This window comes from Cyanistes caeruleus, chromosome Z, assembly GCF_971803275.1.
Source record: "Cyanistes caeruleus chromosome Z, bCyaCae1.hap1.1, whole genome shotgun sequence".
NCBI lineage: Eukaryota > Metazoa > Chordata > Aves > Passeriformes > Paridae > Cyanistes > Cyanistes caeruleus.
Window position 1 is genome coordinate 71,680,662 of NC_141732.1, and position 18,566 is coordinate 71,699,227.

General features: G+C 46.2%; 2 protein-coding genes across 13 annotated transcripts; one reads left to right on the top strand and one right to left on the bottom strand.

The window, feature by feature from the left end:
- Positions 1-1,518: 1,518 nt before the first annotated feature.
- MRPL17 (mitochondrial ribosomal protein L17) lies at positions 1,519-2,895 on the top strand. The gene is made up of 3 exons (XM_086870130.1): positions 1,519-2,135; positions 2,259-2,327; positions 2,398-2,895. Exons 1-3 carry the CDS (start codon positions 1,962-1,964, stop codon positions 2,659-2,661), a joined length of 507 nt encoding a protein of 168 aa, XP_086726256.1. The 5' UTR covers positions 1,519-1,961; the 3' UTR covers positions 2,662-2,895.
- A 1,127-nt stretch (positions 2,896-4,022) lies between these two features.
- Positions 4,023-18,555, bottom strand: ARHGEF39 (Rho guanine nucleotide exchange factor 39). Of its 12 annotated transcripts, none has more exons than XR_015281235.1 (12): positions 18,496-18,542; positions 17,037-17,117; positions 16,732-16,818; positions 15,561-15,745; positions 14,576-14,670; positions 14,062-14,182; positions 12,977-13,095; positions 11,256-11,326; positions 9,315-9,443; positions 5,269-5,733; positions 4,537-4,625; positions 4,023-4,379 (listed from the first exon to the last, which is right to left on the bottom strand). XR_015281235.1 is itself a non-coding variant. In XM_086870124.1 (12 exons), the coding sequence occupies exons 4-12, from the start codon at positions 15,705-15,707 to the stop codon at positions 4,364-4,366; spliced, it is 1,017 nt and encodes a 338-aa protein (XP_086726250.1). In that variant the 5' UTR covers positions 15,708-15,745; positions 16,732-16,818; positions 17,037-17,117; positions 18,496-18,542; the 3' UTR covers positions 4,023-4,363. The 12 variants fall into 12 exon arrangements, 8 of the variants coding, with proteins under 8 accessions (XP_086726250.1, XP_086726248.1, XP_086726247.1 ...); XM_086870124.1 differs by having other exon boundaries at positions 5,504-5,733; XR_015281236.1 differs by lacking the exon at positions 17,037-17,117.
- Positions 18,556-18,566: the final 11 nt, after the last annotated feature.

The window sequence follows — 18,566 nt, forward strand, 5'->3', positions numbered from 1 at the left end:
CCGGAGCTCTCTGGCATCCCGCCACCGGCAAAGGGGGAATAACACGTAGGCTCCACCTTGGCTGCCCCTCGCACGCCCCTCCCCGCAGCCCCAGGAGCATCCTGCGGGCTGTGTCCGAGAGCTGAGGGCCAGCGAGGAGCCCATCCTGCCCCTTCCTCCCTGCAGAGCCCACGCCGCCTGCCCAGTGCCTCAAGGGCAGCCGCAGGGCTGGCAGCGCATCATCCCTGGCAGGATCCCACTCCACCACCGGCATCCAGGATCGCCGGTATGCGGGGAAACGCGTAAACAACGTAAAATTAAAGGAATCTATAAATCACTGTGAAACGAGCTGGCATAGTATAGTAACAAATGTCTTCGGTTTGAGAAAGTAGACAGTGGAAGCAAAATGTTAAAGACAAAAACCTATGGTTAGCAGATCCAGGAATGCAAAGGTAGACAAAGGAGTTCCCGGTTGTGCTGGGGATCCCGCTGGTAGTATCGTTCTGCGACTGTGTGAAGGTAACAGAACAGAACTGCCAAGAATTCATGGAAAGCAGAATCTCAGTTGCTTGATCTGTGCGTGTGGGGAAAGCCAGATGGTAGCTGTATGACGTGATGATGCAGTCCTTTTAACCGGTTACACAGCGGTGTATTAAGGTCAGACATTTACAAACCTGCCTGTTTAATTAACTTATATCCGATAGTTCTAAAAAGAATTAACAGGAATTACAGGACCTCCGGGACACCGGCTCCTTTGCGCCCGCACGCATCTCCCCGCTCCGCCTGGACTGTCCCTGTCCTTGTCCCTGTCCCTGTCCCTGTCCTTGTGCCTGTCCCTGTCCTTGTCCCTGTGCCTGTCCCTGTCCCTGTGCCTGTCCCTGTGCCTGTCCCTGTGCCTGTGCCTGTCCCTGTGCCTGTCCCTGTCCCTGTCCTTGTCCCTGTCCCTGTCCTTGTGCCTGTCCCTGTCCTTGTCCCTGTGCCTGTCCCTGTCCCTGTGCCTGTCCTTGTCCCTGTCCCTGTCCTTGTGCCTGTGCCTGTCCCTGTCCCTGTCCCTGTGCCTGTGCCTGTGCCTGTCCCTGTCCCTGTGCCTGTCCCTGTGCCTGTGCCTGTCCCTGTGCCTGTGCCTGTCCCTGTCCCTGTCCCTATCCCTGTCCTTGTGCCTGTCCTTGTCCCTGTCCCTGTGCCTGTCCCTGTCCCTGTCCCTGTGCCTGTCCCTGTCCCTGTCCATGTGCCTGTCCCTGTCCCTGTCCCTGTGCCTGTCCCTGTCCCTGTCCCTGTGCCTGTCCCTGTCCCTGTGCCTGTCCCTGTGCCTGTGCCTGTCCCTGTGCCTGTCGGCGGCTGAGGCCGAGCTCTGCAGAAGAGCAGTGCTGGCAGGGTGAGGAAGGTGTCCCTCTCCTCAGCATGGAGCGCTGTGTCCAGTTTTGGGCTCCTGAGCGCAAGAGAGACGTGGAGCTCCTGGAGCGGGTGCAGGGGAGAGTGGCAAAAGTAATTCAGGGGCTGGAATATCTCTTATGAGAAAAGGCTGCGCAAGCATGTTCCAGAGGAGACCGACTGAGGGGACCTCAGCAGTGTCTGTCAGTGTCTGCAGGGAAGGGTCAGACCACGGGCCAGGCTCTGCTCAGCGGTGCAGAGCAGTAGGACAGGAGACAGCGAGCAGAAATTGGAGCACAGGAAGCTCCCCTTGGGCAGGAGGAAGAACTTGTTAGCCAGTTCGGGTGACCGAGTACGGGGACAGATTTCCCGGAGAGGCTGCGGGGTGTCCCTCATCCGAGGTACTCAGGAGCTGCATGAACGCATTCCTGTGCCGTATGCTCCAGGCCCCTGTTGGAGGAGGGAGGCTGGCCCAGGTGTCCCGCCCTGCTGCCTTTCCACCCTGACGCGTCCCGGGGCTGCGGGGTTTTGTGGCTGGGACTACAGTTCCCGGCGTGCTGCGCGGCGCGCGGGGGCTGCCGGGAGCCGCCGGCGGCCGCTGGATCGGCGGGATGCGGCTGTCGGTGGCGGCCGCCATCTCGCATGGCCGCGTCTACCGGCGGCTCGGGCTCGGCCCGCGGTCGCGCCTGGACCTGCTGCGGAACCTGGTGACAGCGCTGGTGCGCCATGAGCGCATCGAGACGCCCTGGGCGCGGGCCGACGAGATGCGCGGCTACGCCGAGCGGGTGAGCGGCGGCACCGGGTTGGGCCGGGCCCGGGGGCGGCGGGCGGTCGAGGCACCCTGACCCACCGCCTCCTTCCTCACCCGCCGCTTCTTTCCTCACCCGCCGCCTCCTTCCTCCCCGCAGCTCATCGACTACGCCAAGCGGGGGGACAAGGACGAGCGCGCCATGCGCATGGCGGATTTCTGGCTGACCGTAAGTACTCCCCAGCCCCACACGCGTTCCGGCCCGCCGCGGTGCCGGGGCTGAGCGTGCCGCTCCGCAGGAGAAGGACCTCATCCACAAGCTGTTCAAGGTGCTGGCGCCCCGCTTCCAGCCGCACCCCGGCAGCTACACGCGCCTGCTGCAGATCCCCAACCGGGACGGGCTGGACCGCGCTAAGATGGCGGTGATCGAGCTGAAGGGGAACCCGCTGCCGCCGCTCGTCCGCCCGCGCCGCGCCTCCGACAAGACGCTGCTGAACCAGCTGCTCAAGGGCTACCGGCAGGACGCGCAGCGGGCGGCCGCCTCCCGGGGCACCCCCGTCTAGGGTCCCCCCCTGCCCTGAGCCGGCTCCGGGGGAGCTGCCCACGCACCAGCCCCGGCTGCTGTCCAGGGGCTCGGGGAGGGAAGGTGTGGCAGGAGGGCCGGAGGGTGAGGGAAGTCGCCACGGCGAGGGCTGAGTTTACTTCCAGTAACTAGAGACTCAGCAGGAAAAGGAAATCAGGCTAGGAGCCCTGATGGTTGATATTTTCTGTGTAAATAAACTTTGTTCAGAAAGTCAGTTTGTTTGTATTTGAATTGTATTCAGAAAATCATTTAGGTCAGAAAAGACCTCTGAAGTAATCAAATCCAACCTGTGACCAAACACCACTGCATCAACCAGACAGTGGCACTAAGTGCCACATCCAGTCTTTTAACACCTCCAGGGACTGTGACTCCACCACCTCCTGGACAGCTAATTCATGTCTATTCACCTTTTCTATGAAGAAACTCCTGCTAATGGCCTACATAAACTTCCCCTGACTCAGCATAATTCCTCTGCTTATAAGTTAGTAGTTCCAGAAAATTGGGTTTGCTAACAGTGTGTTCTAGGAGCCAGTGTTCAGCATTTCAGGGTGGGAAATTTGGTGAGAAATAAGATACTTATGCTGTTTAAAAAGGACTGAATGCAATAGGATGGTAACACTAAGTTCTATAAAGAGACAACCAAAGAAGCTTGTCTTACTATAGGGTAGTAACACAGGTGCAAGTCAGAGGCACCTTGAGAGGCAGGATTGCAAGACATCTCTGTATTACTCTGTTAAAAGGGGGAATACCAAAACTTTTTCAGAGTGATACAACTACTGAGCAATAAGAATCCTAAATTGTTAGTCTTTAATTTGGGGCATAGCTAGTACTTGAAAGTCCTACTGTAACTTTGTAAAAACTCCAAAACCAACCCAAACACGAAATCCCAGGATAGGATACCCAGTTGGAAAGGACTTGGCCCAACCCTTCTTGGCAAAATACAGTGGAACCAGTGTGGCTTCCAAAACCTTGTTGCATTTCTTCCTCCCAAGTTTCACAAACCTAAGAGATTTAAATAAGTGGCCCTGTGTAGCAAGCTAATTGTATGGAAAGACAAGCCCCATTATGTATTCTCTCTTCAAGACACTTGCCTCACACAGTACCAGTTCTATTTTAATAAACGCCAGTGAGAAATTAAAGATGGGTGGTACTGCTTAAGGAAGAAGAAAAAAACAGTCAAACTGCTATACAAGGTCAGTGTTCCGACCAACTTTGTTTCTAAGAACCTTGAAATGGTTCTCTTTGGAGTTTACCATACTCAAATTGGTTTTCTGAACCAAACTGCTGCACAGCTTCCACATTACTAAATTTCCACACTAAAGCTTTAATAAAATACAAAAATACCTTTAACAAAGCATTTAATGAGGGAAAACAAGTCATACTCTCCTTTGTTTGACCTTAAGTTAATAATCTTAGTTTACTAAAGTACAAAAAATCTAAAAGCTTCTAAGCTAAATTGGGGAAAATCCTTGATACAGGTTGTTTTTTTTTTTTACATACAAATGCATTTTTGGCAGTATCTGTATGAACATTAGTGCAGCTAACAAAGCATTCATCATCACAAACAGTGTGTAGTCCTTTTCAATTCAGTGCTACTCTATGTCCCTGAACATTTTATAAAATAGTGGAAGCTTCTGTCTTAAGGGTGGTTGTCCTGCCAGTCTGTCTTGTACTCGGGAGAGTCAGGCTTTCAGCTGCCTGTAGAGGAAAATGGGAAATTCACAGTTAATATGGGAAATCTGTCCTTATTATTCCCTTGTGTCCTGGCCTCGCCCATCGCCTTTAAAACCACACACAGCTCCAATCGTCACTTCTATGTCCTATTGTCTCCCACCTCTGGAACATGGATGCCTACCTGACTGCAGCGGTGAGACTCCGGTACCAGTCATTGATCTCTTCTTGGTTGCTGGACATCAACAGCAGTGTCTTGTGTGGAAAGGAAAGCTAAAAGACAAACACAATCTGTGGCATTCCTTGCCAAGGCAGCAATTGCAGTAAAAGGAAAATCATCACCACTGAATTCAGTCCTGCATGCTGATTTTCACCCTTTTCCTTTCCAGATAGAAAAAATTTAGCCTTAATATGGAGTAGAGCCAGAGGCTGTACAGTACAGAGTAAGTGCCAGTCTTGTCTGTTGCTTCCAGTCATAGTTGACAGTTCGTTCTGACCTGTTTGGAGGTGAGCAATTAGAATTCTCAGCAGCTCTTCAGCCAGTTTTCTACCGTATGCCAAGCTGTCCCTAGGGGTCCTTCCACTACCATCATCTACAGGTTGCAGCTTGCTTGAAGAGTTCTTTGGCACAGCTCACCATTAAAGAGCTAACACAGCTCCAGCTGCAATCTTGGAAGAACTAACCTTGAACCCATTACAGAACTTTCCTCCCTTTGAAGGTATCTGCAGCCCTCAGGGAGTTAGATGCACAGCATCTGTTGTAATAACATCTATATCTTTTTCATTCTCTGTTTTCTTACGTGCTCAGTCTGTAGTCAATGTAATGCTATGTATTCTTTGTCATGTGAGTGTGGGACTGCTCCCTAACCTGTGGCTCTGCCAAGGGCATATCAGAGTCCTAGTGGAGCCTCCTTACCTGAGCTAAGTGAAGTAACCAGCAGCCTGTAACTCCAGTGTGTGCAGGAGACTCCATGCCATGAAAGGAAAAGTACCTGCATCACTCTAGAAGAGTTGTCCTAACTCAGACTTGCTCACTTAATTTTGTCACCACTGTCATCACCTCGGTCTCACTGCTGCTGAGACAGCTGTCAGACCTGCTTCCATGTCTGTCTCCGCTGGCACTTCTGCCTGCCACAGGTGGGAAGACTTACGCTGAGGAGCCCTCCCTGGCTCCATGTGTGGCCAAACACTTTATCCACGGAGCACTGCTGGAGCGGGTAGACAGCCTGGCAGGACAGTTTGTTGGAGTTCAGTGGGTGCAGTGGGTGGCAGGGCTTCGCTGCAATGAGGATGTCAGAGAATAGGAAGAACATCCTGCGCTTCAGTTCTTCTCCCTTTGAAGGCACCACCAAAAGCCATCCTTCCCGGATATACCAGCGCCCTGGGCATGCCGGGGAAACAGAGACAGCTGTGAGATCTGAGAAAGGGCAGGCAGGAATAAAGGATGTAGTGAGACAAACAGGAATACAGGGTGAGCCGCCCTTGTAGGTTGCCGTGTTCTGCATGATTCCAGCCGCTAGAAGGCACTGGATGCCAGCTGGGTCCAGCCCACCAGCAAGGATAAACACCCGTGCAGAAGCAGTAACCAGCCCAAAACGTTTAATATGAGGAGCAGCTGAAGTTGTTACAAATCTGCTATGTTAATTAAGAGTATCTTATCATATGCAAGGCTGTTTAAAGTGATCAGAACAAAAACACGGTTTGAGAACGGTATGCATACCTTTAAATTAACATAAGCCTTCAGAAAACACAACATGAACTATCTTAAATTGTGTTGCCCAGTTGTTTGTCATTAGTGGTATAACGGAAGCTAAGCTTTCACTTGGAAAACTTATCATTTTTTCCTTGTTTTGTGTGTGCTAATTAAATAAATAAACTCAAAAAACCTCCCCCCCAAAAAAACCAAAAAAATCCCATATTTCACAGGTCATCTAACTATATATAGACCTACAGTAGCCAAGAGATTACAGATTACTGTTCTAAAGAGAAGGCATGAAAGGAGATAGAAAACAGGGAAGGTCTGAATAGGTAACTTTATCAACCCCTCTTGCAGAACAGAGTCCAGTGTCATCCACCTGTGAAATTAATTGTCATAAAGCAAGAGGAAAAGAAAGCAGGAGGAAAACAATAAAAACAATTCAATAAGCCTAGATGTAAGCAGCAATTTTTAAAAAATTAATAATTAAATAATTAAATAATTAAAGCAGGACTTCTTACTAGGATTATCATGGAAGATAGCCATCAAATCATGGGAATTATGAGGACATCTGCCAGTAAGATTATTTATAAAAATGTAAAGCCATAACAAGGTGTTGCCACCTGATCTTGTTTAGGAAACATCTGCCAGGGAATTCAGCCATTCTTTCATGCCTTAGCTTCAGCATGAGCTATTAAGTACTTTTTAGAGAAAAAATATAGTGTTGTTTTCATTTTGTGTTATTTCATTATCTCTTATTATGTGTCTTATTAGAATGCTAGTCACTAAACAAAGGAGCAAATGAATTCCTGCTTAGCTTATTCCACTGGAACCACTCCTCTGATCTGAATAAGAAACTGAGGAAAAGAAGGGTGAGGTGCAGGAATCAATCCAGGTCTAAAAAAAAACAAATGGGAGGAAGGTGTCAGAAGCATGGGGCTAGGCTGGGAGCTGTTTCCCTCAGGCTATGCTGTGATCACACTCACAGGCATACAATCTGACCCAGGCTGGACTGGAAGTCTTGGAATATAGATCCATATCCAGACTTCCCAGCTGTACAAGTTCTAGGAAATTGCTGTGAAAGAAGGGCAAGAAAATATCCCTGGGGAAGCTCTGGATTTACAGAACAATGTGCTCAGTTAAGGAGGCAGTTCTGGCTGACACAATGTTTGTCCTGAATATGGAAGGCAGCAAGAAAAGCAGGGTCTCCTCACTGGGAGCAGGACATCTCAGAGACACTGGCAAATGTGAGATACCCATCTCCAATACTCCCCTTTGTTATGAATCTACAGCATTTTGTTTTCTCTCCTGTTCCCTTCTGGCAAGAGGACACAATCTTAACTGTCCTGCAAAAGCTATCTTGTTTCCGGAAAGCTGGCCCAAAAAAATTAGGAAGCCCCAGCTGCCTCTTACATTTCTGCTTCTCATATTCCATGACAACTATGTAACTCCAGCCAATGGAAAACATGACTAGAGGAATTCTCTGTCCTAGATAATGGAAATGCCTTTACAGACCCTCAGCACTCATCCTCCTACGTCTCAGAATTTTCAGAGACCAAAAATAATCAGTGGACCAAACACTTTCAAACAATGGCCATCCCCAATCTAGTTATACTGTTTTGGGGTGTTTGTTTTCTTGTTTTTATGGTGTTACCTTATTAGTTCTAATGTTAGTTCTAACATTAATCATGATAACTGATTTACCTTTTTACTTACACACTACCCCAAGTGTGCCCAGGCACCCTCACACATGCTTCTGCTCAGTATAAACAGAGCATTCTTGTGTTAGCTCCCTTTCACCTAGCAGCACTAAAAGGATTCTAAGACCAGGAAAGAGAATTGTAAATTAATTTGCCAGTTGGCTGATTTGAGAAGAACCTCTGATAAGTAATCTATGTTCTACCTGTGCTGGTTTGGCTAGGATAGAGTTAATTTTTCCTGTAGTAGCTGGTATGTGGTTGTTTTGGATTTGCACTGAAAACACCATGGACAACACAGGGATCTTTTGTTTATTGCTGTGTAAGCACTGCTCAGTAACAAGGTCTTTTCAGCTCCTCAGGCCACAAGTGAAGAGACTGGGAGTGCACATGAATGTGGGAAGGGTCACAGCTGGGACAGCTGATCCAAAATCCCCAAAGGGACATTCTATATCATATGACATCATGTTCAGCCTGTTATGCTGGGGAAAGAAGAAGGAAAGGGGGGAGTTTTAAAGTGATGGCTTTTGTCTTGCCAGGTAACCACAATGTGTGGCAGAGCCCTTTCCTTGGAACAGCTGAACACTTGCCTGCCCATGGCAAGTGGTGGATTAATTCCTTACATGGCTTTGCTTGCATGAACAGCTTTTGCTTTACTTATTAAACTGCCTTTATCTCAGCCCACAGGCTGAGTTTTACCCCTCTGAGCCTTTTCCCATTGCAGCAGGGAAAGTTTTTTTCATCCAAAAATCCACATGTGTGAATTACAACCACATTCACAGGTACCTCTAGGTTCTTGTCTTAGAGACCTTCACATACAGTGACTTTAACAATCTTCTCCAGCTGCAGCACTGTACCTGTACAAGCTCTGCAACAGCAGAGTTGAGTGAGGCTACAGGTGAAATGTACCCTTTCATAATTGCCCCGACTGGGCACATTTCTCACAATATTTCATACATAGCTCAGAATGTGGTCTGGGCATGGAGAGCACCCAGTCACATAAGAGACCTGCAATCCATTTAAATGTTCTTACATGCTTTATCTATCTCAGCTATCAACACAAATGCAGTGATTTCTGGCTCAGAAATTTAACCATGCAGGTAAAAGAAAATTCTTCATATGAAGGGTGTGAGCAGAATGCCATTAATCTTGTAGCTTAAAAACAACACAATTCTTGTGCCCTTGACACTCAGGAATCTATGGTTCCTGCAATGGAGTAGGGATAATAACATACTTACACTCTGCCAAAGAATTTACTGTCTCTTTCATTCCCACCCCAGACTTACACTCCTGATCTTCTTGGGTTCCTAACTTTCTAACCACATGTCATGAGCTTCTTCTATCTGAATGTCAGGCAACTAAGCTGTTGCTTAGCCTTACTCAAAAATTCTTTAAAAAAAAAAAAAAGAAAAGTGCTTGAATTAGTAGTCATATTTCTTTACCACCTATCTGTGGAATTTAGGAAGAAGAGGAAACTGGTTAATTTGAGTTGAGTCAGAAATGAAGGAGAACATATGTCCATGTGTCTCATCATGGCAGATGAAAAACAGAGCTGTCAGTAAGACCCACCTGGAGTCAAAACCTGAGTCTTTTGTCCTTTAAGCAATTTTTGAACCCGAAGTAGCTGCAAGGAATTCTCTCTCTTATCAAAGACGTCTTGGACCCAGTGAGATACCTCACAAACAGATTTCACCGTCTCTGAAATTATAGCAGCATGCTCTAAAGTTACCACAAATGAATGTGTATTTCACCTCATACATCTTCCTAAGAAAATACAATATGAAATTAAGAAGAAAAGTTTTAAATCAAGTATCAACAACAGCGTTATTCAGGAATTTCTGTGAAAGATTGAACTTGATCCCTTTCAGAGGCCTCTTTCCAACAGTTCTGCAGTTCTAGAAAACATTTGCCAATGAAACATCAGAGAGAAGAATAATTTCCTGAATTTGGAAGCAAAAACAGGAAAATGCCTTACAAGTGGTGTTAACTGCTTGTAAAAAACACAGAATAATTTAGATTGGAAAAGACGACTCAGATCACTGAGTTCAACCTAGGACTGAACACCACCTTGTCAATGAAAGGTGATGGTCAAGTAGACCATGGCATTGAGTGTCATTTCTTGAACATTTTCAGGGATGGTAACTCTACCACTTCCCTGGCCAGTCCATTCCAGTGTTTAACAACCCTTTCCATGAAGAAATGCCTCCCAGTGTCCATCCTGAACTTCACCCGGCACAGCTGGAGGCCATTTCTTCTTGTCCTGTTGCTTGTTACCTGGGACAGGAGGCCAATCCCCAACTGGTCACAAACCTCCTTTCAAGTACTTCTAGAGAGTGATCAGGTCTCCCCTTTTCTCCAGACTAAACACCCCCAGCTCCCTCAGTCCCAACACACAGGACTTGTGCTCCAGACCTTTCCCCAGCTCCACTGCCCTTCTCTGGACTTGCTCAAGCAACCTCAGTGTCTCTCCTGCAGTGAAGGGCTCAAAACTGGGATTTGATGTGTGGTCTCACTAGTGCACAGAGGAACAAGCTCTTCCCTGGTCCTGCTGGGCCCATCATTGCTGATACATTCAGGATGTCCTTGGCCTTCTTGGCCACCTGGGCACACACTGGCTCATGTTCAGCCACTGTTGACCAGCACCCCCAGGGCCTTTTCCTCCCAGCAGCTTTCCAGCCACTCTGTCCCAGCCTGGAGCTGCAGGGAGCTCCTGTGACCCAAGGGCAGGACCCAGCACTTGGCCTGGTTGAGCCTCACACAACTGGCCTCAGCCCATGGATCCAGCCTGTGCAGATCCCTCTGCAGAGCCTTCCTGCCTTCCAGAGGATCAGCACTCCCACACAGCTTGGTGCCATCTGTGAACTGGCTGAGGCTGCTCTTGATTCCCTCATCCAGCTTATCAATAAAGATATTAAACAGGACTGACCCTGAGCCCTGGGGGACACCTCTAGTGACTGGATATGGCATGAAGGACACTAATTATCCTAGGAAATTAAGGCACCTGACCAAGAGAGTCAGAGAATAGTTTGGGTTGGAAGGGACCTTAAAGATCACCATTTTCTAACCTGCCTGCCATGGGCAGGGACACTTTCAAATATATCACATTGCTCAGGACCATAGCCTGGCCTTGAACTCTTCCAGGAATGGGGTATCAACAAACTCCATGAGCTACCATTCAAGTGCCTCACAAGCAGCAGAGTTTAAAAAAACACAGAGCTGCCATTTCTCCAACCGAACTAGTAGTCCATTATATTATTACTATTATTATTATTATTATTATTATTATTATTATTATTATTATTATTATTATTATTGGCAGTTATTCCATATTTTTATTCATAACATGTTCTCAGGGACATCTTGATCAAGATGGAGAAGGAAAATAGTAATCCACTAGAACCCCAGAGAGAGAGGATTTTCCTTTGGAAGCAGGCAGTATGTGAGTCAAAATATTCTTAGTAAGGAGGGTATCAGTGATCAAAGAGTCAGCATTTACAGGTGGAATCATACTTGCAAGTTTCTGGTAGTCAGCAGTGTCTGGGCTGGTGTTCTCCAGCAGGTCTCTGAAGAAATGCTTGTACCTGAGGTGGAGAGAGCAGGTTTAATTCACAAGATAGCAGGAAAAGCAGCAGCACCTCCTGTTAGCAACAGCATGGTGAACAACACTCAGCCAAGAGACAGAGTAAACCTAACCAAGCAGTTTTGGTCACACTTCATTCACATTCATTTTATCATCAAATGTCTCAAATAAAATAATCCAAGTATTTTGTACATCTGCAAACCTTTGGCTTTTCCTGGGGATCCAGTAGAAACAGACTCACAAATCACTTAAGATCATGAGGCTCTCTCAGAATTCAGATAAACAAGCCTTCAATATGCAAAAAGTTTCTCTTTGAACTATCTATGTTTAATAGTATATGAATGGTGGCATTCATACCATATTTCCTGCCCACACAAGAAAATAAAAACATTTCTATAACAACTAGGACACGCCTTCTTTTTTTTTTTTCTCCTTTCCAGTCTTTACTGGAGAGGATAAGATCTTTCCAAATGCTTTCTTCCAGTAAAGTCAAACAGAAGGAACTTAACAGATTCACAAACTGGCAGAATTCATATGATCTAGTGCATATGTTAACAGAGTTTTAGAGAAATTTGAATATGATAGAGGTGATTAATGAAAAAAATTAGACTATCAAAAAGACTATTTTTCCAAATAGGTGGATAGCAACAGATAGACTGCTGTTTTGCAAATTTAAAAGTATCCAAAGAATTACAATAAAAACCCACCAATCAGCTTAATATGTGCTTCTGCCAAGCTGATTAAAAACATTACAAAAAGTTACATGAAAGACTGTGGTATGATCTCTCCAAGTTATTTTCAGTGAAATTAGGTGTGCAATCTCTCAAATTTGCTTTAAATTGAAAAACAGCTACTGTTAGCAGCAGAATTTGGGTTCCCAGAAAAACAGCTTTATTACCCATACCTTCCCCAAGAAAGGGCTGCCCTTGAGTGCATCAAAGCACACAGTTTGCACCTTCAAAGGGGAGATGATCATAGAATATCCTGAGCTAGAAGGCATCCACAAGGATCATTAAATCCAATTCATGCCTCTGCATTTTTAGGACAACCCTAAAAATCACACATGTTCCAATGATGTTGCCGAAACATTTCTTGAAAAGTGGAAGGCATGGTGCTTCAAGAGGGATATGCAGTGATTCTGAGTGGATCTGTCCAGGCTCAGACAAATGTGATAGTCATCAAATCTGAGGAAAGCATACAGCCCTGATAACCAGAGAGGAAAGAGAAGCTCTCCTGTGTTCATTAATCTAATTTCTCTCCAAAAACACCCATCTACAGGAGTCACAATGCTCCAGGACTGTATCTGCATAAAAATGGAGCAAAAGCATCACTGGCAGAGACCATAATTTCTGCAGCATTTCAGCCAGCTTCAGGGCCAAACTTCAGTAGCTTACTGAGATAGCAGAAAGCCTCCAGTTCAACCCAAGAGCTAGAGGAAGGAGCCAGTTCTAAACACAAATACCTTCCTGCATCATCTCCCATCCGTGTACACTGATTCCACTTTACAGGCACATCCTCACACTGTCTCACTGCTGTCTCTATGCTCTGATTTTGGGACACAATAGGCAACTTTCATAGCAACAAAGAAAGTGTTACATTCCCTTTTCCCTTCTTATGCTAATCCCTTGAAGATTCACAGTTGTTTACTTACTGGTGCAGCCTCTGCAGGGGCAAACAAAGCAGATCCTCTAGCACCCTCCCTTGAAACTGAGGTCGAGTCTCCTGGAGTTTCTTAAACCGCCGGAATGACTTATTTTTCCTCACTTGCTCCTGTGTGCAACAAAAAAGGGATATACCCTTAAGACTGCAGAAAAAATGTCTGAAGAAAATGCCCTAGTCTGCACCAGAGCTTGGAACACTTCACCTTAGAGTTTAGGACTCCTGTCCACTTCTTTTATGGCTATAGGCAAGCCATTCCCTTTCTCCTAACCATACATTCCAGTAGGTAATGGAAGTGATATCTCCCACCCCAATTAAAGAAAAAGAGAAGCTTGGCCTTGTTAGGAACACAAGGAGTGCACTTGTGGCTTTTTTGCCATGCCTTTCAAGAAAAAGCAGTGCAGATCTGCCCTCCCATCACCTTAAGACAAGTATCCATAATGGCTTTTTCTCTTGGAAAATCAAAAGCATAAATACATGCATGCAAAGACAAGAGGAGGGAAACACCCCAGCACATTCTACATCTGGGAACAAGCACAGACAAAACTGTGAGTTGAGTGGTTTAAATTCCAGATACAGCCGTCAGGACCTCAGAATAAATATATATTCTGCTGAAATTTCTTGAAAACAGGTTGTATTTCAAGATATAAGTGGGAAGGAAAAATAGTCTTCAACACAGGAAAAAAAAATATGAAGGAAAAGGAAATCCCACTGCTAGGATACCGTTGGTGGTAGTGGGAAAGACCAGAAGGCATGAAAATTCCTAGAAAGAGATCACTGTATCCTGGAAACTCTCTAGACTTGCCATTTAGGAAGGAGTGGGAGTAAATAAAGAAGTCTGAGAAAGCAGTGCCTCACCATATGTATATACATACACAAACACCTGAAAAAAGCATCAGAAATTTGAAGCTCTAAGTAAGTAGAGAAGTTTTCACCATTTTATTGTGGAAAAAAGCCTGAATTTCATCAGCCCAGAAAAAGTTAGAACACTTATCTCCAGAAACAGAAGACAAATGATGTGGCAGTTTAACAGAATGGAAAAAGATAAACCATATGAAGTCTAAAGTAGATATTTACCTTCAAGGTTTTATTGGTCTGCTCCAAATTCTCAGCATAGTGGCCATAAAGATCCAGACTCTGACAAAAATTTTCCAGTCCTGCTCCCAAATTCCCTTTCTCCAGGTGAAGTGACAGAACACTGCACAAGGAGCAAAGATAGCTTGTGAGGGATACATTACTGATGGTGTTTTCACAGCTCCTTCTGATTAATTCCTTTGCTGATCTGCCTTTACCATTCTCCACCTCAAATCCAGTTTCTATGCCAAATTTGTGCTTGGAGGTCAGAGACTAAGCCACAGAACACATTGTGGAGCAGACTTATTGAGCTTAAGCCACTGTCCAGTAATTGGGTACCCCAATATGTGATACAGATCAGGAGTTTCCTGTGGACAGCTCCAAATGCCACCAAGGCTAGAAGTGCTAGGAGTGAATGCCTGTTTTACAAGGTGTTAGCCTTATTTCCGCAAATCTTTCTCGTCAACACAGAGTCCTCCCAGTATAATTACAGGAATTGCATCCTGTGTCCACTTACTGGCTTGCTGAATATAAGGACTCCAGGGGTCCAAATATAGTTTCCAACACAGCAGGTTTCAGTGTTCCTTTGGCCTTTAAAATTGTCACAAAGTACTAAGAATGAAACAAAAAAAAAAAACAACAAACAATCGTACTGGTAGCATTCACAAATCATCACAGAATCTCTGAATGGTTTGGATTGCAAAGGATCCTAAAGACCATTTAGTTCCAGCCTGGTCACCTTCCAAGCCCTACCCAACCTGGCCAGTCACTTCCAGGGATAGGGCATCCACAATTTCTCTGGGCCATCTGTGCCAGTGCCTCACAACCCTTACAGAAAATTAATTCTTCCTAACAACTAATCTAAACCTACTGTCTTTCAGATTAAAACTATTCCTCCTTGTCCTATCACTATGTGCCTGTATAAAGAGTCACTCTCTTTCTTCTTTATAAGCCCCCTTTAAGTACTGGAAGGCTGCAAAGGTTATTAACTCCTGAGGTTATTCAAAGGCAACTTGTGGCACACAGCAGAAGCCAGAAGCTGCAGTCTGAACACTCTTTGGCTTGGAAAGATATCGAATATTGTGACTGTCTACCTAAGATATCCACCATCAGATGTAAGCTTTGACAATAGCTCTAAACACATGGAACAGAACTACAGCACCCAGTATCCTCCAATGCATCTGTTTTACACCATCTTGTCCATAATGTTTTTCTTGTCTGTGTCCCTGCATCTCAGGCATCTTAGAGCAAGCCCACTATTCAATTAAAACTGAAAAGATTTATGTCTGTGTACAGAATAAGGCAAAAAAGCCAAACCCATAAGGTATTGAATATTACAGAGGAGGTAAAAGAGAAAAAGAAAAAAACCCTTTCAGCCACAGCGAGTGTCCCAGGCATTAGGGATGTACCACAGTCTTGCTCTTGACCCTTCCCTATGACAACACAAATAAGTATGTGCTGTCTGCAGACACCCACATATCAGAAGGGGCAGAAATACTCACTGTGAGCACCAAATCCAGCTGCTCGAGGTATTTGTATTCAGTTTCCAGCAGCTCCTTGGCTGTCCTGCTGCGCTTTCTCTCCCAGCGAGCCCGCTGATCTTCCACAGTGTTTGCTCCAACCACAAATGGCAGGGATGAGGCACTCATGGCAGAGACAGGGTTGACTTACGGGGAGGCAAAGGATCCTGAAGAGCCAAGCAAGACGGGCACACAACAAAAGAACAACCTATGTTGCAGAGTAGGATTCTGGGATAAAAACTCTACACCTTCTTAGGAAATAAGGGAAGTCAGCTGCCAGCAACCATTATTAGCAGTTTCCTTCTGCATTCCCTTCCATGGGCACAAGGGCCCTGCATCAAGCAGAGGAACACCATTAGAGAGACCAGGCTGTGAAAGCAAGAGTGGTACTTGACAAATACAGCTGTAAGCAAATCTCAGTTCACAACCCCACGTGCAAACCACTGCTTCCTGTGCTTTGCCCTCCACATTCTTTGTGTGAAATTCTTGTTAAACTCAAGCAAGTTTGTGGGTGGAAAGGAGAAGGAAATAAACATAATATTTGTCTTGTGAGGGGAGCATAGCAGGATTTCATCCCTACCACAGGGAAAGAGAAGAGAGCACTCTTGCTTGTTTTCCCTTGGAGAAGCAAGCGGTTTTCTCTGTCATTTTCAGACAGTATTTTGCGCTCCTGGAGGTGAAAGAGGGCAAGCAACTGCTGTGAATCACACCAGCTTTGCTCTTGCTCTGCTCTTTTGCTACAGTATCATGATTTTGTTGCACAGAAAAACATTGTTTATCACACTCAGAGAAAGAGGCATGTTTTAGCGTAACACCAGTTAGATACTGTTCTTTTGAGGAAAAGGCAGGGCAAGCAGTTGCACACTTGGCCCAGCTCCAAGTCTGAAGTTTCACTGGAAGCTGAGTTGCCTCTGAAAAGTTCTGTTTCCCACGTGGATAAGATAAATTAATTCAGAAAGATGTGTCATCATAGAGAAGGAGATTTATCAAACACCATCTTCCAGAGACATTTCAGGTACGTAACTCAACAAAACTCAACAAAATTTTCACATCAAATTAGTACCAGCACTCATTCAATGAACTGCCAAAAGTCCAGAGAGCTGAGGCACACGTGCAGTGTTTTACAGTAGCAGCAGCTTCTCCAGAGATTTACCTTCATATTCACTTACAGCACCACAAACCTAGCTGAGACCACATCTTGGTGAAACAGGGCAGACCTGGCGTGGATGGAGAGGCAGCACTGCAGGGAACACCAAGCTTAGCATTAACCAGGGAATTTAAGCTTAGCATTAGTCCTTCCCCAGACGTGTTCAAAGCCAGGCTAGATGGGGCCCTGAACCTCCCTGTCTGCAGAAGGTGTCCTTGGGCTTTGCTCTGCTGCAAAGGTCTTTAAAGGTCTTTAAGGTCCCTTCCAACACAAACCACTCCATGATTCAAGTGCAGTTGCAAAGTACTCACCAGGAAAGGACTAAAACACTGCCATTCGCACCTCTAGCCCGTGTAGACTGCAGTCAAGATTTTCATTCTGCAGACCAATTTCTTTTAACACACAATAATTAAAACAAACAAGTTACACCAGGTTTGACCATCTACTGCTCACATAAAGAAGTTCAAACACTCCTGTTATTATTGTACAATATAACCTGTGTCAGGTCTGCAGCCTGTGGGTACACTAGAAAACACTTCACCTACAGAACTGCTCCAGCTTGCTTCTCCCCAGCTCACATCCAAAAACCACTGAACACCCTCTGTTACTGTTAACTACCTTATAATGCACCGTAATGCAGCACCCCCTTCACCATTTCTAAATTTCTGGAGTACCATCAAAATAATGTCCTGTTCTTATTGCAGCACAGCCTCTCTTGATGTCTCAGGAATGTAAACACATGGTGGGCCAGCTCCAAGGGCCACATGGCCTCACATCCCACACTGTGAGCTAAGAGAAAGAGGAAGGGAAAGGGGGAACTCTGGAGCCCACAGCCAGTCCTCAGCCACCCTGAGGAGTAAATATTGCAGGAGTTAATACTGGAAGTAAAACACGCACCTAGCCTTCCTTCAATTCACCTGTGCTGCCGGGTATTAAAAGTGTATTTTGGACCAGTCATAACCAAATATTATGTCTTTTCAGCAGATGAGAAAAGATCCATTAAAAGTCTTGAGGGATTGAACGGAATGCTTTTCTTGACCAAAACCAAAGCATTTTACTCATTATTAGGGTTCCATTTTGGTTTGTTTTTTTTTGATTTGTTGTTTGCTTTTTTTTATTAAAGTGAAATATGTTTTAAAGAAATAAATGTTTCTAGTAAAAAAAAAAACAACCCTAAAACCCAAACCAAACAAAAAAAAAAAAAACCACCATGAACACGCTGAACAACATCAACTAAACGTTAGACAATTTTTTTTTTCTCTGACTGCGACATGGATTCGGGAAATACTCGGTGGAATCAGGGACGAATTTAGCCAGAGGGATCTTTATGGGTCATGCACTTGAGCCTTGTGCCCAGAGCGGGGCTACCACCAAAATCAGGCAGGGCTGCTCAGGGGTTCATCCTGCACAAGACCTTTCCACGGGTGGAAATAGGGACAGGACGGGACACGACCCCGATCCGGATCCCGATCCCGATCCGAGTCCCGATCCCGATCCCGATCCCGATCCCGACCCCGATCCGAGTCCCGATCCCGATCCCGATCCCGATCCCGACCCCGATCCGAGTCCCGATCCCGATCCCGATCCCGATTCCGGTCCCGATCCCGGTCCCGGTCCCAGCCCCGATCCCGATCCCGATTCCGGTCCCGATCCCGGTCCCGGTCCCAGCCCCGATCCCGATCCCGATCCCGATCCCGATCCCGATCCCGATCCCGATCCCGATCCCGATCCCGGTCCCGGTCCCGGTCCCAGCCCCACGCCGCCCGTTACCAGCCGGTCCCGCCGCCGCCCCGCGTTCAAACGCGGCCCCGCCCCTGGGCGGTCCCAGGCGGTGCCGGGAG